Source organism: Eumetopias jubatus, unplaced genomic scaffold (assembly GCF_037043125.1).
Source record: "Eumetopias jubatus isolate StellerSeaLion01/CBP00866 unplaced genomic scaffold, mEumJub1_p1.0 scaffold_9, whole genome shotgun sequence".
NCBI classification, from domain to species: Eukaryota; Metazoa; Chordata; class Mammalia; order Carnivora; family Otariidae; genus Eumetopias; species Eumetopias jubatus.
Window position 1 is genome coordinate 25,584,354 of NW_028274815.1, and position 19,417 is coordinate 25,603,770.

Here is a 19,417-nt window from a genome sequence, read left to right on the forward strand (position 1 = left end):
CCCAGCAGCTGCACTACGCTGCTCCCCGAGAACTGCCATCCCTCACGCCGCTGATTAACTTAATTCCTCTTCTGGTTTCAGGGAAAAGGGGAGCCACCTGGTCCCCTCAGACCTCCCTATACTTAACGACCTTTATCCAGTTGGCCACAGGATGTCCCTTTTCCAGACCCAGTCCGCGGAGGGCCTTTCCTGACAAGCCAGCAAAGGCTCAGAAGATAGGGCAGGTACCTGAGCTCTGGATAGACATTCTCCAGGTACCACTTGAAGCTCTGGCACTGCAAATTCTTCCTCAGGTCCAGCCTGCTCTCGATGCTGGGGGGAAGCGGGGCAGGGGGAGACACAAAGACAAAAGCACAGCCGAGGGTCAGAGACAGGGACAAGGCTGAGAGACAAAAGCACACGCTGTGCCCACGTCTCTCCCGAGGGTGCTGGAGAAATTAACCAAGGGAGATTTCTAGAGCTCCAGACAGAGCTATGGAAAACGGAGCAATAGCTCACAGTGGTGTGGTAACGACACGGACGATTTGTGTTTTTACTTGAAAATGGAATTTAGGGGTGTTTTTAGTTTTCATTAAAAACAAGGCTACATGAACACGCAGTGTGTTGCTAATAATTCACCACTGGGGCTCTGAGTCTACTTACCCACAAATCTCTTTGGATTCTGCAGTCAAAATACCACTCCTGACCACCCCACTCTCAAAGAATCATCTGGTTCTGGGGCCTGGTCACGCCTTTATTCATCAGATATTTATTGAGCACCTACTCTGTGCCAGGCATTGTGCCCAATGTGGGGAATGATGGATGGTGAGCTTCTGAACAACAGAGGAAGGTAATGAAACAAGCCATCGCAGCCCTGTGTGGACGTGGTGGGGGGGGGCCTGTGGGGGCTGCGGGATCATCTCAGAGGTGTGTGCCCTCGCTAGTCAGGTCAGTGGTCTCCAAGGTGGTCACGCGGAAGCTGGTATCTGGAAGGAAAGGTGGAGGCTATCTAGACAAACCAGAGAGTGGGTGGGGTCGGGGCCCCCCCGGCACAGGCCGGGGAAGAGCGAGGGGAGACTGTCCGTGGCAGGAGCGGCACTGCAGAAGGCCGAGCCGTGCGCACGCACGAACGAATGTATGCGGGGGATGGCAGAGGGGAAGTGAGCGGGAGCAGAGAGGAAGGAACAGACCACAGAGGGTTTTGGGGGCCACTGTGGAGGTCGGACTTTGAGGCAATGGGATGCAACAGATGGGTTCTGAGCAAAGCGTGACGTGGCGACATCTGCACTTTGAGAGCATCTCACTGGTGGCAAACGGGTCTGGCAGAGCAAGGCTGGAGACAGGGAGCAGTGGGAGGGGACTGCAGACAGCCCCCTGTGGTGCTGATGGTGCTCTCAGGCAGGGGGTGGGGGGGCGGAATGGAGAGAAGGCACAGGCCAAGGCCCTCCATTTCTCTCCAGCGCCACCGCCACCACCCTCCTTGGCTCCATTTGCCCCTTGTCCTTCCTTCCCGGGTGGCCCTGCTCGGCCAGCCTCACCTCCTTCCACGCCGCGCTGGACTTCTTAGTTAGCGCTAACCACATTTCCTCCCCAGAGGAAGGGGGCAGCCTGAGCAGAGAAATGACATCAATTTTTTTTCTAAGCTGAACGTTCAGCGTTTAGCAAAGACCTGGGTGCTGCGTGCATGAAGGAGGCGGCAGCACCGGGACTTGGGAGCTGTTTGACTTGGGAAGGTTGGGGGAGGAAAGAACAAGGCTGACACCCAGACCTGTGACTTGGGCCACAGGACACAAGGAAGAGTGTTTGCAGGGATGTGGGAGACGGGCTGCGGGGCACGTTTAGAAGCAAAGTGGCTGAGTTCCCTTTAGGAGTGCAGTTGGAGCAGCCGGGGAGGTGTCCAGGTGGAGATGTCCAGTTTGTCGTGGGAGGGAAGGGACTGTGGCTCAGAACGGGAGGTCCAGGTCAGGGACAGAGACACAAGAGTCAGCAGCACCGAAGCGGTGGCTGACGCCAGGGGGAAATGCACAGTACGGAGCCGGTGAGGACAGACCCTTGGGGAGGACCAGAAACATGGCAGGAAAGAGAAAGCGAGGCAGCAATGGGGCCAGGGAGGTGGAGCCTGAGACGCAGCACAAGGGAGACGGCAGGCACGGACTCGGTGGTCAGAGGGGCGCCCGACGGGCTGGCTGGGGGAGGACGATGGGTAATGAGCCCAATGCGGTGGGGGGGGGGGTGAGCCAGGAGGGGGCGGTCGGGGACAGGGGCGGGTCTCCGAGCACACTCAGGAGAGGCGGGCAAGAGCTGCCCACAAGGCACGCAGGCAGGGTTTCAGGATGCTGCGCCCCGAAGGAGCGGCAAGGGGTGCAGGGGACCAACGACGTTGGATTGAAGGAAAGTTTTTGGAGTTTCTTTCCTTTCCTCCTCTTCCTTTTTAAATCATTTAAGTTTTAAGACCCTGAATCGGTTTAAATGCTGATGGGGACCGTGCATTAGGAGAGACAGATCAGGGATGAGGAAGCAGAGGGCAGCGTCCCCTAGAACGATGGTTCCCACACTGGCTGCACATTAGAATCCTGGCGGTGAGGGTAGGGGGCTGTGTTTCAAAAATTCTCCAGCCCAGGCCATACCCCAGGCCCCATCAGCTCTCTGGGAGTAGCATCCGTAGCTCCTGAAGCTCCCTGGGGGATGGCAATGTGCAGGCTAGTTTGGGAAGCACCACCCTGGAGCTCTGCTCTGCCCGGACAGGCCCTCAGACCCGCAGCCTTGCACCACCTGGGAGCTTACTGAAATGCAACGCTACGGAATCAGCAACCACATTTTAACAAGAGCCCCAAGAGATCCATGTGCATTAAGGTTTAAGAAGCCCTGAGCCAGGAGGCAGGAGAGGATGAATCCAGGCCAAGGGAGCTCGATAAATGTTGATTTACAAATGAATGCAGATGAAAGGTGGATCCCAAGCACAGGTGGAGGGCTGGTCTAACACAGCAGGGGGCACACCTGTCTTTGGAGAAGAGTGGGGCAGAGAGAGCGAAGTTGCCAAGTCGGTTTGTCTTGGGAAGTCAATGGCATCTATTTCAGCTATAAAACAGAAGGTGTCATCTGCCTTGAGTGACGGGTGGACTCGGGAGGTGGGGAGACAGGAGAGGTTTAAACGGGGACTGCGGAGAATGACGGCCAGGAAAGGCAGTAGGACTGGGAGGCCTACTAACGGCCTGCCTGAGGCTGATGGCCACGGTGCGGTGCGTTAGCAGCACTGGCTGATGCTTTCCAGAACCTTCAGCAGCCTGTGCACGGGGGAGGGAAAGGCACAAAGTCGGGTTCATGCAGGGTTGAGAAAACTTTGCCTGAGGTGCTGACAGATGCACAACAGGGTGAAAGATCCGAGGACGAGGCCTTTTAAGCCCTCTCTCTAAGCAAGAGAGCAGAACCCAAGCTGGGGAGGGAGGGAGGCGAAGAAAGAGGGGTGCATGGCCATGGTCAGGGGGCCAGGAGTTTGATGAGGACTCAGGACAAAAGCCTTGTGAGGTTCTGAGTGATTGAACTGGGGGAGACAGCACAGGTTTATAATTTCAGAGACGCAGGCCACTTTGGCTGAGTCTATTTAATCCTCCTGAGCAGGGATGGGCCCCACCTATGAGGGGTAGGCTGCAGAAACCCATCTGCTCACCAGCCTTAGTTTGACTGAGGGACATTAGCATGACAAAAAGCCATTGGTTGCTCCTCAAAACAATCAGATGCTAACACAGACGCAGTTTCCATTTTTCTCTTATCAGCTCTGAGTTGGAGAAGGCAACATATGGTTTTGGGATCAGACAGGTGTGGTTTGAGCCTCATGCCCCTGGTACCGTGATGTGATAAGGGCAAGTACCTTAACCTGCAGAAGCCTGTCTCCTGTCCTGTAAAATAGAGGCAATTAAACCCATTTCTCAGAGTTTGGGGAGCACTCCCAGGACAGCCTTTACGGCCCCTGGCACAGAATTCCTTCCCTGTCCTCGTCTACCCCGACGAAGCTGGAGCACCAGCTACGTGCCCCTACGAAGGGGACACCCGTAGGATACTGCTCCTCCGAGGAAGGAGGGTGGTTTGGGCTTGGGTGACTCAGAACTAGGAGGAGGAGCTCTGGAGGTGCTAAGGCCATCGTGTCCCGCACCCCACTTTTCTGTAAAAAGCTAGAAACATTCGCTCCGTGGTGCAAGGCACAGCTCACCCCCTAGGGCAGTGGTCCAGGTTGCCAGGCCGTCATTTTCCAAGAGCTGCGGAAAGCCCCGCACACCCAGGACAGGGCAGGAGCAAGAAGGGATATAAGGGACAGTGGCCATGGCTTGGGTGACCAGCTAAGCGGACAGGCTGTGAGGGGCTGGCGCTCCTCTTGACCCTCTGCACAAAGCAGGCGGAAGGGACACTTACTTCCCAAAGGGCCTCTCCAGAGCAAACGGCCGGGCAGCATAATAGTATTGCTTATATTCATCCATCCACACCTCAGCTGTCCGCTTGGTGTTCCTGGGGATACAGGGGGTGTCCCAGAGTGGTTAACATGCACACGCAGGCAGCATTACCCAGCTGGGGGCCCCCATGATCCAGTAACAGCATTCTTCCATGGGTGCTGAGCCCAGCCAAGCCCCACCCAATCTCCAAAAGGGCCTTTTTACTCCAAGACACAGAACTTTAGTAGTGAGGACAAACTTTTCTCCAACAGGTACACACCAGAAAAACTGTGCCCGAAATGGAACTTACGTGGCTCCAAAAGGGGGGGGGGGCGGGCGGGAGAGGCGAGCCTCCACATCCCCACGTGTGGGGACCAAGACGAGAGAGGCAGGGCCTGCAGTGGCCACCTCTCCCGCTGCCCACAAACTCCCACTCCAGGTGCTCCCCCCTTTATGCACGGCGAGTGCTGGGGTCCCCGCTCTGGGCAGGACAGCCGATCACGCACAGCGGCCCAGACCATGGGGTGGGCGTCAAGAATCAAGTAATCAAGCCGGCTGTCAGCTTGATTTTGCCAGCACGCTAGTCTTTTCTATCAGGAGTTTGCTCTGGCGCTGACCTCAGAGGTCACAGAAAATGAGAGAGACTGACATGGAGGACGTATGTCCACCATTCAGCAGGCAGGGAGGCAGCGAAACCAGGAAGAGCCCCAGGGCAGGAGAGAGGTCATCAGAAAACAGATGCCAGGGGGTGGTGTGGGAGCAAGCCTCACCAGGGCCCACGTCGGTGAACCCGGGGCCTCACCGAACAGGGCATGCGCCTGCAGACTTCTGGTTCCGTCTGAAGCAGAGAGATTCCAAGCTGGTGGACCCGACGCGCAGCCTGTTCTTGGTGCAGGGAAGGCAGTTACCAGCACCTTGCTGGCTCCTTGCCCCGGCCTAACCATCAGCAACCTGGACGCTGCTTAGGAGACACCTGTGCTGCCTTTCAAAACCACCGACTGACCCACTGGCCAGGGCCCAGACTCAAAGACAGTGAATGTTCTGGAGCCCAGGACTGCTGCCCCCTCGCTTTCTTACACCAGGTGTCCCCTGCTCACCTTTTCTTCCCGGAAACCCAAGGGTCGAGGCAGCCCTGCCTTTGGTGCCTGCTGGGTTTCTCCCAGCACCAGCCTTGCCCACCCAGTTTCTGCAAAAGGTGTTAACTTTTCCCCTGCTCAGGGTCATGCCAGCCCCGAGATGCTCGTGTCAGGATGTGACCCATATCTGCTCATATGTGTGAAAACCGAGGACGGAAGAACACTGATGAGGAAAACGACGTCCCAAATGAAGAAATGCTTAGCTCCCCGCCCCTCCCCCCCCCCGCAAATGGACCAGACAGAAAAGAAAAAAGGGAGAAAGAGAATGAATGGATACGTGAAGCTGTCAGATGATGAGCGACAAGGGGATAAGGGAAAAGGTGAGAAGAAGGTGGAGGAAAGAGGGAGATACATGAAATGTTTCTAAAACAGAAGAGAAGATTGAAGGAGAAGAAATCACAGGAGAAGGTGTATGAAAGGACGGAGCAGGAATAAGCAAGTGGGCACCCCTGGCTCACTGAGACCCCGGGATCTTCCTCCTTCATCCAGCAAGAGGTGCCAACACCTTAGGGAAGGAGCCCAGGGTCCTGGGGCTGGCCTCAGCCCGGACCCTGTCTGTGCACCTGCAGGGCCTGGGGCAGGCCTGTGAGCTGTGGCCACTTGTGCATCCCCATCCACAGATCCTTCCAACGACCTCTCCCCTGGTGACCTGGCCTGAAAGTGGGAGCACTGGATCTTCTAGAACTCAGAGGCAAAAACGGCATCTCCTCCTGCCATCCCAAACCACCCCAAACACCCAGAGCCCTGCAGGACAGTGCCGCCCAGTGTCTTGTGGGCCTTGTCAAGCTGCGGGGACGTCAGTGGTGAAGAGCGTCAGGCCTCCTCCTAATGCTGGGCGGGCCAGTCCGACCTCCCCTGCTTAGGCAGAGTCCCAGGGAGCACGACTGTGGCTCCTGAGCACCCAGAACACCCAGGCAACCTACCAGAGAACCAGGGACAGACACAACCCGTCACCAGGAAAGCACTCGGCTTTCTGTTGCCCCCACAGAGCCCCTGGGACTCGAACTTACTTTATATACGTGTTGGCGTTTCCATCTGGGAAAACATAGGGGTGTTTCTTGCGGAAGACATGGCCCACTCGGCTGCAGGGGACGATCTCGAGGCTGCCGCCGCACATCCACACTCTGAAGGAGATCTCTGCAGGAGAGTCGTGCCCCCTCAGCATGGCTTGTGCCCTCCGGAGGGGGGCGGGGACACAGGATGGCAGCATCGGGCACCAGGTCCAAGGGAGTGGTCAGGGCCTTCTCCCCCTTTTGCTGCATCCCGCCCGGGGCTGGGGGTGGGGTGAAGTCAGACTGTGTGCCCTGCTGGCTGGGGAACCTCAGTTTCCCCTTCTGCAAATGGGGCTGATGATAACTCACAGCTGGGAGGGTGATGCGAGTGCATATGGAAAGAAACGGGGGGCTGGCTTGGAGGAGCACATTCATGAGGGGCCACATTCGGGGACCAGCCTGGCACAGGGCCCTGCTACAACATTGGGGCAACCTAGAATGCTGCTTCCGGACACATGGCAGATGGATTAGACGTGCTCGTATGACCCCGGAGGGCTAGAGTCAGGACCGAGGAGAAAGAATTTCCCATTCAAGAATAAAGAATTTCCCGACAGTCAAGGCCCAGGTAGAAGGGGCTGTCATGGAGGTGGTGAGGCCCACACTCTGACCGGCTAGCAACACCCATGGGCAGGATTCCCAGCAAGCACCTGGGCAAGGCGTCCAGCAGAGCACCTCCCAACACCCGGACCACAATTCTGCCACTCTGTAAGGGCACCTGAATTGGAGCTCAGGAGGAGACATCTGGGCAGTAACCGAGAACAGGGACAGAAAATGTTGGAAGCCTCTAAGCTGTTGCTGGGGTCGCTCCCCAGGGCGGGGATTTTGCACACATGCCCACTTCTCCCCCTCGTTGGCTGCTGTAGCTGCAGGAGGAGAAGAGTCCACAGAGGCAGCCGGGATTAGGCTGGGGTGTGCAGATCTCTCCTGGGGCGGTGTCCTAGCCGGCTTGCGGCAGTGCTTCTGCCCCAGAAGGAAGCAGCGGCATACCAAGGTGGTGGAGGGGAGTATCTTGTCACTGCTGATGTTTAGGACTGCTGAATGACTGTTAGGCAGTGTTGTGATGGCTTTTAACTTCTCGACGGCCAGTGCACCTCCTTATTGACTGCACCCCGTGCACCCCGCTGGGTATGCCCCTGGTAGGAAATGTCAAGCTTCCCATTTGGGAATTCCTGCCTGGTTCGTGCTTCTGTAGTCAGGCTCAAATACGAGGGTAGGCTGGCCCAGGGGAAATCCTTGCCTCTGGGTAACTGCTCCTGCTATGGAGATGGGGGGGGGTGGCATGTGGAAGCAGGCTGGGGTCCAGGAGCAGGGGAGGAGGATGTGAGCATTCTGGTGCCTTCCTACCACATACATGCACCGCACCCTCCAGCACGCCGGGCCCCACCTCCCTGGGTTCCTTCACCTGGGTCCTCTTTCTGTCCCTCCACTTCTGGCTCTCGGTCTCCCTCCTTTCCAGCTCTCCAAGCAGGTGCCCGGACACTGTCTTCATCGCGATCCTCACCAGCTCTCACTCAGCTGTCCTCAGCCAGACTTTCCCTATCCCCTACTGCGCCCTGCCCCGTGTCCTTGAGCGGCAGGCAAGGCTCCCTGGATGCCAACCCCGCTGCTGCCACATTCTCTACACCTGCCCTTCTGCGTGCCCAGGTGCTGCCCCGAGGGGGCTCATTCCCAGGAAGCTCCGGGACAGGGTGGGGACAATGTGTGTGCTAGGATAAGGAAAGGACATTTCAAGACTGCTTCCAAACGATGGCAAGAACATGGAGGGAGGAAGGAGCTTGGCTTTGGGGTCTGCAGCCCTGAGTCTGCAACAGCCCCCGAGTCGTGTCCCTGGGGACACCTGCTTCACCTCACTGAGGCTGTACGCCACAGGATAGCCATCCAGGTCGAATGAAACAGAATTCTGAGAATATGGGGAACACTTAAGTAGGGTGGAAAGATGAGCCATAGCTATGATCAGACACCCCTGAAGCCAGTCTCTGGGACACGGACCCTATTAGCACTGCCCTCCTGTGCCCACTTCCAGCTTCCTTCTTCAGCCACCAAAGTCACTTGAAATTTGTGGACCTAACATTCGCGATTTTGACATTCCATCAAGCCCCCGATACATAGCAGTGTGACGTTTGGCTGGGACACTGTTGGGATCATGTGTCCCAGCCTGGTGTTTGGGGGGGGCGGGGACACGGAGCAGTGAGTGAACGCAACTGACTGCCAGCATCCGTCGCTTTGCCTCGCAGTGAGTGCACTGAGGGGCTGGCCGCAGGGGTCAGCCCGTGGGACTATTAGTGCATGTGTGACCTTAGTCTCAGGACATCTTCCTTAACAGTGTGCTCCAAAAGTCTACTGTGCTCCAATCATTTCCCCCCCAGGATCTCAAAATACGGTCTGCTCCAGTTCCCAAAAAGGAAAACCATCTCATCTTTCAAAACTAGAGACGGAGATCTGGTTTACTAGATATAACCTACAAATTTTGTGCCAGCCCTCTTCCCAAAATACGCATACGTTTTGGCTATGGTCTCTTCCTTTCCATGTATTCAAATAAGACATATGTCCCTCCTCATTTGCAAAGCGAATCCCTCCAAACTATGCCCCAGTTCCCTCCCCTACCCCCTCCTACCCCAGCAACCTCTTTCTTTCTCTGTGCTTCCCTCTGCATCTCCGAGTCCCGCCTTCTGCCACAGGTCCCCACCTTGGAAAGGAGTCATCTGACCCTGGTCCTTCACCTTCCTTCTGGTCCCCTGGCAGTCTTCCACCCCGAGGCTCTGTCTTTACAGGGTCTCCCTGACACTGTTTCTTCAGCTGACCCCACGGTTCACTTGAAGCTGAGGACTCCCCTTCATCCCCCCCAGCTCCAGCTCTGTCCCAGCTCCAGCACCGGCTTCCAGGGGCCATGTGATGCTCTGCCGAGGAATGCTGGACACCAGCAGATGGGGGTGCATCTTCTGTCCCCGGCCACCCATCCACAGCCTGCTGCAGCCTGCCTCCTCTCCCCCGCCTGTCAAACCAGCCCTCCTCCTCTTCATTTCCCCGCATCTGGTGCTTTAGCCAAAAACCACCACATATCTCAATTCTGCAAACATGAGCCATGGGAGGAAAATGAGCTCTTCTTCTACCCCTGGGCTGCGCTCTGTTCGGCCCTCCTCGCTCAGGTGGTAGCTTATTAGTCATCCTAACAACCCTGCTCATGGTCAAGGACGTCCTTATTTGATGACGCAGAAGCGGTTCTGACCTGACCCCTGTCAGCGGGTGCCTGGGGGCTGACGCACATCTCCCCACTCCAGAACTCCGCCCTCGTCCTGTCCTCAGCGCTCAACAGCCTCCTTGGGCCAACGCTGCTCCGGGAGCAAAGACACGGACTTCGGGTCTTTTAGTGGCCAACAAGAGTGGCTCCTCTATGACCAGCCACCACCCTGCACCTCCATCCAATCCTGGCAAATGTCCGCCTTTGCACCCATTTAGTACAGCTGATGCCTCCCCAAAGCTCCTGCAGCCCGAGATGAGGTCACAGCTTCTGGGCAGCAGGGTCCTGAGTGTTGTAACTGGGGTGATCGGAGGCCTGGGCCTGACCTGGGCGGCCTGGAGGTGCAGCCGGGAGTGTGCAGTTAGCGTGAAGGTTCACAGGTGTATCGTGTGGCATATTTAACACCCAGGCACGGAGTCGCCCTGCCCTCGTCTACACCACTGACGTCAGGATAACTGTCCTGGCGGGGATGTGCTGACTCCTGGGAAAGTCTCGTAATCCAGAGGCGCCGTGCAGCGGGGGCTCATGCAACAGAAGCGCGGCGCAGGGAGGCGTGGGGCAGCCGGCCTTCCAGGCACTGCCTGGACCCTCCGCTTTCCACGTCTGCGGCTCCTGCCAAGTCATCACTTTCTTAAGTGAGGGGGACGGAGCAAAAAGACGATGTAGGGAATCTGTAGGGGGTTCTCGCTGAGTCAGCGCCAGCACAATCTCCCCGGGGGATGAATGTCACACAGGCCCTAATCCACTTTGAATTCCAGGCAGGGAGACGGGTAATTATTCCACCCTCACTGGGGGCACCGCTATCTTATTTTCTTTAGACATCGGACTCCTACTTGAGGCAAACTGCCCTCCCCACCTTCCATCCTCACTTCTTTCCTCCTGTGTCCTCACCAACCCACTGGTAGTCTTACCAGGGCCCCGTGGGTCCCCCGCCCCTGCCCTCCACCAGCCCAGTGTCTACCTGCCAAGCCAACAACTGCTGGACGGGAAAGGGGATGCTCTCTCCCCAGAAGCCAAACCACAGCTATTCATACACCATTGCTCAGCCAGACCCACCCAGGTTCCAATTTCATTGCATAGTCTGGTTTCTGAACAAAGATGGAGGAAGCTTGGGACACAGGCTCTGCCGAATGCGATGATTCTAGCTTGCATGGAGCCACACATACTGTGTACCAACACACATTGTACCCACAGCAGCAGAACCACTGTACCTTCGACCAACTCAGGACAGGGGAAGTGGAGTGGGCAGCGGTGAGCCCTTGGGTGGCTACTGTTATCCCTAAGTCCACATATATAAATGCACCAACAGAGACCCTTTCTTTGAATGATCTTTAAGTTCGCAGGACCTCCTGGGCTCTGTTATTATTTTTCCATGAACTCGTGGACTTGAGTAGAGAGCCTCTTATTTGTCTGCAACACTGTACTTCATGCCATCTGGGGCAATCAGGCTGCATCCAGCCCCCCAGCTGCTGAACAAGGACTAGCCACAGGCCCACCATGGTCACCCAAGGCCATACAACTGCAGATGCCAAGCTGGTGTTCTTAACTTCCCATACTCCCTATGGAATAGGACAAGCAGCAACCACGTGTCTGCCTGGTCTGGGAAGTGGGAGAGAACCTGCATTTCAGACAGTGCTCTCTGGCCCAGTGGGAGGTTGGCTTTGAGGGGAGCAGAGTAGTCCTGGGGATGGAGAGAGGGGTGGACGTGAACGATGCTGGGGATGTGGCTCTCAGGACGTGGTGAGCTGGGCGATGGGGAGGGCCCCCTGCCACCCCCTGGAGCAAGAATTCCTTCCCTCAGTATCATCTTTCCTCTGAAAGTGAAGCAGTGCCCCCCAACCCCACCAAACCCCTGATCATCACCCCATCCTGACGGGCTCTTCCAAATCTCCACCTTCATGCCCTCAGGTCCCTACCTATGCTCGCCCGCAGAGCTGGACTGCCCCACATGATCTATGTACCATTGGAAAGCACTGCATCTTCTGGCATAGAAAATGCTAAAAAAAAAAAAAAAAAAAAAAAATCCAGAAACGGCTTTCAAAGTGCCGGGAGCCAACTATAACACAACGGAATGTCGGGAGGGGAGAAAACAGCGTCTCCTGGGATAGCTGTCTGCAGTGCTTTTCTGTGGTTTAAAAAATTTTGCAATGGACTGTAAAATGCCTCTCCCACACCTCCTCAGAAGCCCCTCCCTCCTTCCCCATTCAAATCAGCACTGGTGAGTGTCCAACGACTGGGTAGCAACTAGCTGAGACTGCCACTCGGTAGGAGCAGATGCGTGTCAACACTGCCGTAAACAGCAAGGACTGTAGGTTGGACCAGAACGTGCCATCATTAAAAATAACGTGCTGCCTGAATCCCAGTGTGACTGCCACAAGGAGGAAGGATCGCACTCCCTTTGTAAGGGTGACAGGGGGTGGGGGGGGGTAGCATAAGCCCCGACAGACAGAGGCTAGAGCGAGATGGGCTTCAACCTAGAAGAAATTTCTAACAATTCAACGCAAAAATTCGCAGCAACAGAATGAGCCCAACTGTGAAGCAGTGAACGCCAATTGTCATAAACGGCATTGGAACAGAGATGAGATGACTTCTGTCTATCCAAAGGACTGCAGAAAGGATTCGCTTGGTGATGGGAGGACAGGCCAGAGCACATCACTACGGATCACGAGAGGCGCCGTGCGCCGCAGGATGTCCCACTGGCTCTGCCCAGAAAGAGAGCGGTCTTGTCCCCACTGGGAATGACAAGGTCCCAAGTGCTCCTGGGCCCGTGCAGGCAGTGCTGATCTCAAACCTGTACTAGATTTCCCCATTCTGTTCCAGGACTGGGTGCCAGCAAGGAGAATCAGTTTGGTTTGGGGGCTTGGGGTTTTCTGCTTGTTTGCTGAGCTTCCAATCCAGCCCCCGAATGGCAAGAGTTCTACTTATCTGATGGATTTCTCTACACTGCCCATTTTGGGAGAACAGATGCTGTGGGTCAGGCCAGCAGCCATAAATTTCTGGAAAATAACTCTTAGCGACTGAGGAAGAAAGCCATAAAACACTCTGGAGGCAGAGACAGGAGAAAACAATGGCAGAGGACAATGCATGGAGTTACTGCTGAATGCCCAGACGAGCCCCACGGATCATCCATTCTCGGGGCCGCACCACCGCTCGGGGACCCATGCTGAACGCTCCCCGGTGACATGCCGGCCTCTTGCTCTTCTCCGGTGCTTCATTCAACAAGTAGTTACGGAAGCCTCCTTCATGGGGGCACTATTCGAAGCACCGGAGACAGCTGGAACAAAACAGAGCTGCATCCCTGCCCGAGGCAGGCTTGAGCTGGGAGCACCGAACTTGGGGATTTATTTGGAGGTAGAAGGAGCCTGGGATGAAGACGATTGACAGCGACCCCCGTAACATTTGGTAAACATCTGCTGGTGGCTCTGTGCACACAGTACTCAGCAGTGGGTTAATGACGGGGGTCTGGGGGTAGCTGCTACGGAAGCCTGGGAGTGTCTGGCCCTTATCTTTTAGTGAGAGAGAAAGGGGTGAGGGTGGAAGGGGTCACAGGTTCCCAAACTGCAAACACGTCTGGCCGCAGTTGCGTCGAGCTGCATTCTGCAGCCCTAGGAGAGAGCAGTCCAGGACCCACCCGTGGAGCTCATAACACTGAGCGACCCTATAGTTGCCTTGAGTGTGAAAGTGTGACACGGGGGCGCTTCTAGGGGTTTTTGTGAAAATCCGTGGAGCTGAGTCTGTCAAACTCGAAACCCCATCCGGGCCCAGCCAATGTTCATTTCCTTTCCCGGCTCCCAGCCGGCGGGCCCCTGGGCGGGGCGGGGACTAGAACACGGGCTCCTTCGCCTTCCTGGCTTTTGCTGTCAACTCGCTCCTGAGGGTCTTCCTAGGGGAGGCTTTCCCCACGGAGAAATGCCCTGTTACCTCCAGCCTCCCAGCAACTACTCCTCTCGTGCCCCACCTGCCCTTGCCCCCAAGGAGTGACCTACTGCCCCCTTCCCAGGCCCTCATCCCGGGTACATGCGGCCCTAGGACGCAGAGACAGTGACTCACCGAAATTCTCTCCACCCCAGATGTCCATGTCTGTATCATACTTCCCCAGGTAATCGAACCAGGATTTGTCCATCACGAAGAGCCCCCCAGCTATGATGGGAGTCCTGTGCATTTGGAAGGGACAGAGGAAGTTATGGGAGAGGGAGGAGTGACCACCAGCCCATTCATCTGTCCTGGCCGTGCAGAACCCCATGCTCTTTTCTCCCCATTGCTTTTCCTCTTTACGAGGGCCAATGCATTACCTAAAACAAGAACATGCTCCAGGGTTCTGCCTTTTGATTTTAAATCTCTAGACTTCACAGACAGGCTAATTTACTCATCAGCATGCTTTCTGTGGGCGCCCAGGACTCGCTCAGAAGCCCGCTGTTCTGACGGCCTGGGGATCCTCCGCTGGCCTCTCCCACAGGCCCTGCCCAGTGTGGCTCTCTTGGGGCTCCACTGCTGGGAGCCCAGGCAGCGGGCCGCTGACCAGGCAGAGAAGGAGGACTAAGGCAGCACCCATTAATGGTACCTCCGTTTCTTTGAGATTGGGCTCTCTCCCTTTACTTCCCTCTGTACCCCTCTGTGGGGGGTTACATCATCCTAAAATAATATATTGGGGTCCTAATCCCCAGTACCTCGGATTGTGACCTTATTTGGGGAGAGCGTCTCTAGAGAGCTAATCAAGTTAAAATGAGCTCATTAGGGTGGACCCCAATCCCATGTGACTAGTGTCCTTATAAAAAGGAAACGCTGAGCCAGAGAGACAGACATGCACAGAGAGCCCATAAAGGGAAGAGACACAGAGAAGACGATCATTGGAAAGCCAAGGAGAGGGGCACCAGGCTGCCTCAGTTGGCTAAGCATCCGACTCTTGGTTTCGGCTCAGGTTATGATCGCAGGGTCCTGAGATCGAGTCCTGCTTCAGGCTCCCTGCTCATCAGGGAACCCGCTTCCCTTCTGTCTTGCCCTCTGCTCCTCCCCCACACTCCTGCACTCTCTCTAAAATAAATAAATAATTCTTTTAAAAAAAGGAAAAAGAAAGAAAGCCAAGGCGAGAGGCCGGCAGCACCCTCAGAAGGAAACAACACTGCTGACACCTTGATTCTGGACTTTTAGCCTCCAGACCTGCGAGACCACGCATTTCTGTCCATAAGCTGCTCTGTGTGTGGCACGTTGCTGCAGCAGCCCCAGCAAACTAACACACCCTCAACTTCGTCTTCTTCCTTGGGCTCCCACCCCCACCTCCCCCGCCTCTGACTGCTGAGACGGATGCCAGAAAAGCCACTTGGAAAGCAAAGGGCTGCAGAGGAAGGCAGGCAAGCACAGAAGAGTCCAATCGGATAATCCAGTGAGCATAGAGACTTGTATCCAGAAGGATCGACAGCAGGGAGAGGTGGGCGAGCCCACAGGGACCTGGCCCCTCATCCAGCGGGTCCGGAGGCCAAAGGGAGTTTTCTCCCATGTCAGGTAGTTGACGGACAGCAGGTCAAGAAACCAGGTCTCCCAATGCCATGACCCCAGGCCGTTCCCTGAGAACTGACCTAATCCTGGGAAACGCTCATTCTCTGATGAGGGGGCTATTCCCACAAAAACAGACCCTGCCCTGAGAACCCCACCACTGGGCCAGAGAAGCTAAAAACCCAGAGTCAGCTGCACCAGCACCACCGGCCTTATCCTTGACTCGGTCCCTTGCCACATCAGAGGCCGCCCGCCCGAGGGGAGTAACGGAAGCTGCTGTGCACTGCATGGCGCTTGGTGTGGTAAGACGGTTCAGAAGTAAAGGGCATTAGCCGGCATGCGTCTGGCTCCAATCTCCCTCTTGGCACCACTCCAGCTCATGAAGGCTGGCGAGGGGATAGGGGCCGGCAGGTGGGTGAGGCATTGGTCCCCGGCAGAGTTCTCCTAACCACACACATCTGTCGGAAGCATCAGCATTCGGTTCTTCCTAGCTCCTTGCTTCTCTATCTGACTTAAGTTAATTCAGTGCAAATGATCCAACGTTTACTATACGGCAGGTCCAGAGATACAGAGATGCCCACAAAGAATCCGGGGTATCCCTGTCACTGGCCAGAGAAACTGCACCCCAGTGGCCTTTTTTGTACTTCTCCAAGCACTTCTGACCCTCCTGATACCCGACCTGAGGCCGACAAGTGTCAGCGTGGAGATCCCAAACAGGTCTGGGACAGGTGCACCGGTCCTAGGTAGGAATATCCAGACCATATGCCCTCCAAGCTGAGAACACAGGCCCCCCCACTGGGTGGACACCATGCTCTAGTCTACGCCCAGCCCTCAGAGAAGCCCTGCACCCCAGGCGGCCATCTTGCCACCACGTGCTGGGAGTGTCCCACGTGAAGGGAGAATGCAGACCAGGAAAAAGCATCTGCAGCTCTGCAAAAGAGCCCAGAGTTGAGGCGACCATCGCGTGGTCACACAGGATGGAGCAGACATGTTTGTTATTAAGCAGCAGTGGCCAGGCCTCGAGCTCAGCCTCTACTTACAGCAATGCTGACCTGACCTTCCTGGGCTGAGTCCTGACATCTAAGACCTAGTGGTTCTGCTCTGGCCTGAAAGGGCCCTCTTTCTCCCTGTCAGAGGCTCAAGCAGGACCATCTGGGACCCTCCAACGTTTAATGGGAAGTGTAACTACACGGTGGCACGTGTGTGGGAGGACGACACCGGGCAACTTCTCAGTATAGGTCTTATCAGGCCTCCGACCCCTTAGGAGAAGTCTCTCTGAAGACAGAAACTCCTAAAGGGCGAAGTGGGGCTAGCTTGGCAAAGGATTCTCTTGGTCTCTGCCCAATCTTTTGAGCGTTTAATGTGGAATGCCTCCTATACCATGTGGCAGTGAGAGGGACCCAGTGGTGACGGATCTGCCTACCCACCCCTGCCCCCTGCCCCCTGCCCTGACTCACCTAATGGGCTCAGCAGGGTCCAGACGCCGAGCCTTCTGCTCTGGGGAGAGTTGCTCCCATTGGAAGTGGAGGCTCCAGTCAAACCCTAGAACACAGCACCCACTCAGTTGATTTGCATGACACATCCCTTTTCTAGAAGCTCATGCACACATCCAAGGAAGCTGGGCCTAGAGACAGCAGGTCTCAGCCAGGCTGATCAGCACGAAGGCCGTTGGATTTCCCTCTCACAGTTTCTTTCTATTGCCTCTCTGAGCCTTCCCTGCTGGGCACGGTTAGGGGATAAAAGGCAGAAGACAGAGTCAGGCTCAACAGAGCCCAAGGGGGACAAGACGGACAGTTATGGGTGTGGCCCTTGACCAGGAGCCCTGGGAAGGTGCAAGCAGGTTTTTATGGGGCTGAATCACCTCAAGTCAGTCTTGGGGGATCAGCACTAGGCCCTAAGCCGAACCGTGGTGGGCCTCCGAGAGCACATGGTGCCCAATGCTGCGGTGCCAGAACAGGTCAGGCCCCACCTAGCCAGGAGGTCCTTGGCTTCCCTCCATTCCCAGAGTGAGCCCATACTGGAGCCAGAGCTCGGGGTCTGGATGCATCCTGCACACCCCCCTGGTCATTCCATTCACAGTCTCGGTGGTAAGACCACACTGGAGCTACTGACATTATAGGACGCAGGGCTGGGTGCTCCAGTCTCCCCACTCTCCCCCTAGAAAATGCCGACCAGGGGGAGAGCAGTGAGTCCTCGCTGGGGAGAAGGTGTTGGTCCCACTCACCCCCTCGGAGCTCCGTGGCGGACTCGATGTAGTTGAAGTTGTCTAAGCTGATGATGTCAATCACCGGGCACACCACCCGTGTGTAGTCCTGTAAGAAAGCAGACTCCGGGCTCAGTCTGTGGCGTCAAGGGGCCAGGCCAGCAATCAGCGGGCATGGGAGGGCCTTGCCCTGGTAATGCCAGGCTGGTTTTGTGGCCCTGACCCAGCACTGCCATCTCTGGATCTCAATTTTCTCATCTATAAAATAGAGCACTGGACGCTGTGGCCTCTCCCGTTTCAAGGTCTAAAACGCTAACAAGACTTTCTCTGACTCCTGGGGGCGTTCTCAGCCCCAAGAGCCATCTGAGCATGGCGGGGACACAGCAGGGGTGGCCGGAGAGTGAGGATGCTGAGGAAGCAGGAGGGAGGAAGAAGACCTTCACCACCAGTGGGTTTGCGGGAGGCAGAGGCCACAGGCAGCCAGGAAGGTGACCTCAGCCTTCAGTTGCATGAAGCAAAGCCACACACCCACAGGAAGAACACCTTGGAATTTCCAAATATTTTCATTTGATGCGTTTGTTTCTAGGCAAGTCGATGAATAGCATCTCCAGAGACTCCTACCTTCAGATGTCACCTGCGGTCCTCACAGATCTGTGCCTCCAGCCCTGACTTACCCCCTTGCTCCCAGCCTCGGATCCACTAGGCCACTGGCCCCTTCCATGTGAATTTCACACAAGCGTTCAGTGATGGCTTCGTCGTCTTCTCTCCAAATGTGCTCCTTTCCCTCACTTGCCCATTTCTGCTAACAGAACCATCAGGTAGCCCTCTGCCTCCCCAGCACAAAGAAGCTTCGCCTCTGCCCATTGCCCTGATCAGTCCTGCTCATTCTAACTCCGGAACTGCCCTTCTGAGCATGCCGTGCCTCTCCTCTTCCCTCACGCCTGGCATACCACGGTACACTCCTAATCTTATCTCACCCTCTTCCCTTTGGTGGCCGGGGAAGCTGTCATTCCAATGGGAAAATCTCACTCGGCAGCTCAGCCGCTAAAATCCTGAACTGCCTGGAAGATAAAGTTCACTTAGCCTGGCATTCAAGACCATCCACAAAAGGCATGTAGCTCACTCTCTGGCTTCCTCACTTGCTGCATCCTGCAGGCCACACTGTCCACAGGCATCAAAGCCACTCGGGAAACGTTTTCAGAATATGCAAGACATATTCACCAGTGCTTGGCGGCTGTCAAGGTATCGCGTAGATTTTTAAAGCCTTCCCTGCTCCGGGTGAACACCCTGTACCTGGCTCGCAGAAGGGGGGACTGGGGGCAGCGGGGAGGCCACTCCACAGGCAAGCGGGGCTCAGGCAGCCCGAGAGCACCGGCAGGTGTGGGCACACCAAGCAAGGACACTTCTGTAGTCCTCCTCACCTCTCCCCCTCCCCCACCAGCCTGCAGGGGCAGGAGCCTCTGCTGCTCCTTGCAGCCATTTCATTTCCTGGTTCAATCTCTCTCCCAAACGAGGCTGTCTTCTTATTTTAAGCTCAGACTCACCGGGTGTCAGCTTTTATGTTCACAGACTTCATCTGGCCCTCAGCTTCCACACGTGACTCATCCTGACAGTGACAAGGTACCTCAGAAGCCGAGTGGCCCGTGTGGAAAGAAATGCTCATTTTCAGTGCATTGCTTCTACCACTGGGACGTGCACAGATGCTTCTTCCACAGTCAACACGGCACCTGCCCAGCTGCCTCCGCTCTCCAGGCTCTTCTCAGGCACTGTCATCCTGCGCGCGCGCACGCACACACCCAGCCACCCACACCGATACCTACCCATGGACACAACCCCGAAGATATTCCTGTGACTTGAATTCTGATGTGTTCTCACAAGGTCAGAGACTGAACTTC

General features: G+C 56.1%; 1 protein-coding gene across 2 annotated transcripts in view; it reads right to left on the bottom strand.

Moving 5' to 3' along the window:
• Positions 1-19,417, bottom strand: part of GALNT14 (polypeptide N-acetylgalactosaminyltransferase 14) — a 208,609-nt gene that overhangs the window by 11,858 nt on the left and 177,334 nt on the right. The window contains exons 7-12 of one of the 2 annotated variants that reach the window (XM_028099468.2): positions 17,544-17,631; positions 16,777-16,861; positions 13,880-13,983; positions 6,550-6,676; positions 4,387-4,479; positions 229-312 (exon numbers count right to left, since the gene is read on the bottom strand). In XM_028099468.2, the coding sequence (XP_027955269.1) occupies positions 229-312; positions 4,387-4,479; positions 6,550-6,676; positions 13,880-13,983; positions 16,777-16,861; positions 17,544-17,631 (581 nt within the window). The remainder of the gene's footprint in view (positions 1-228; positions 313-4,386; positions 4,480-6,549; positions 6,677-13,879; positions 13,984-16,776; positions 16,862-17,543; positions 17,632-19,417) is intronic. The other variant, XM_028099469.2, reaches the window with a different exon arrangement.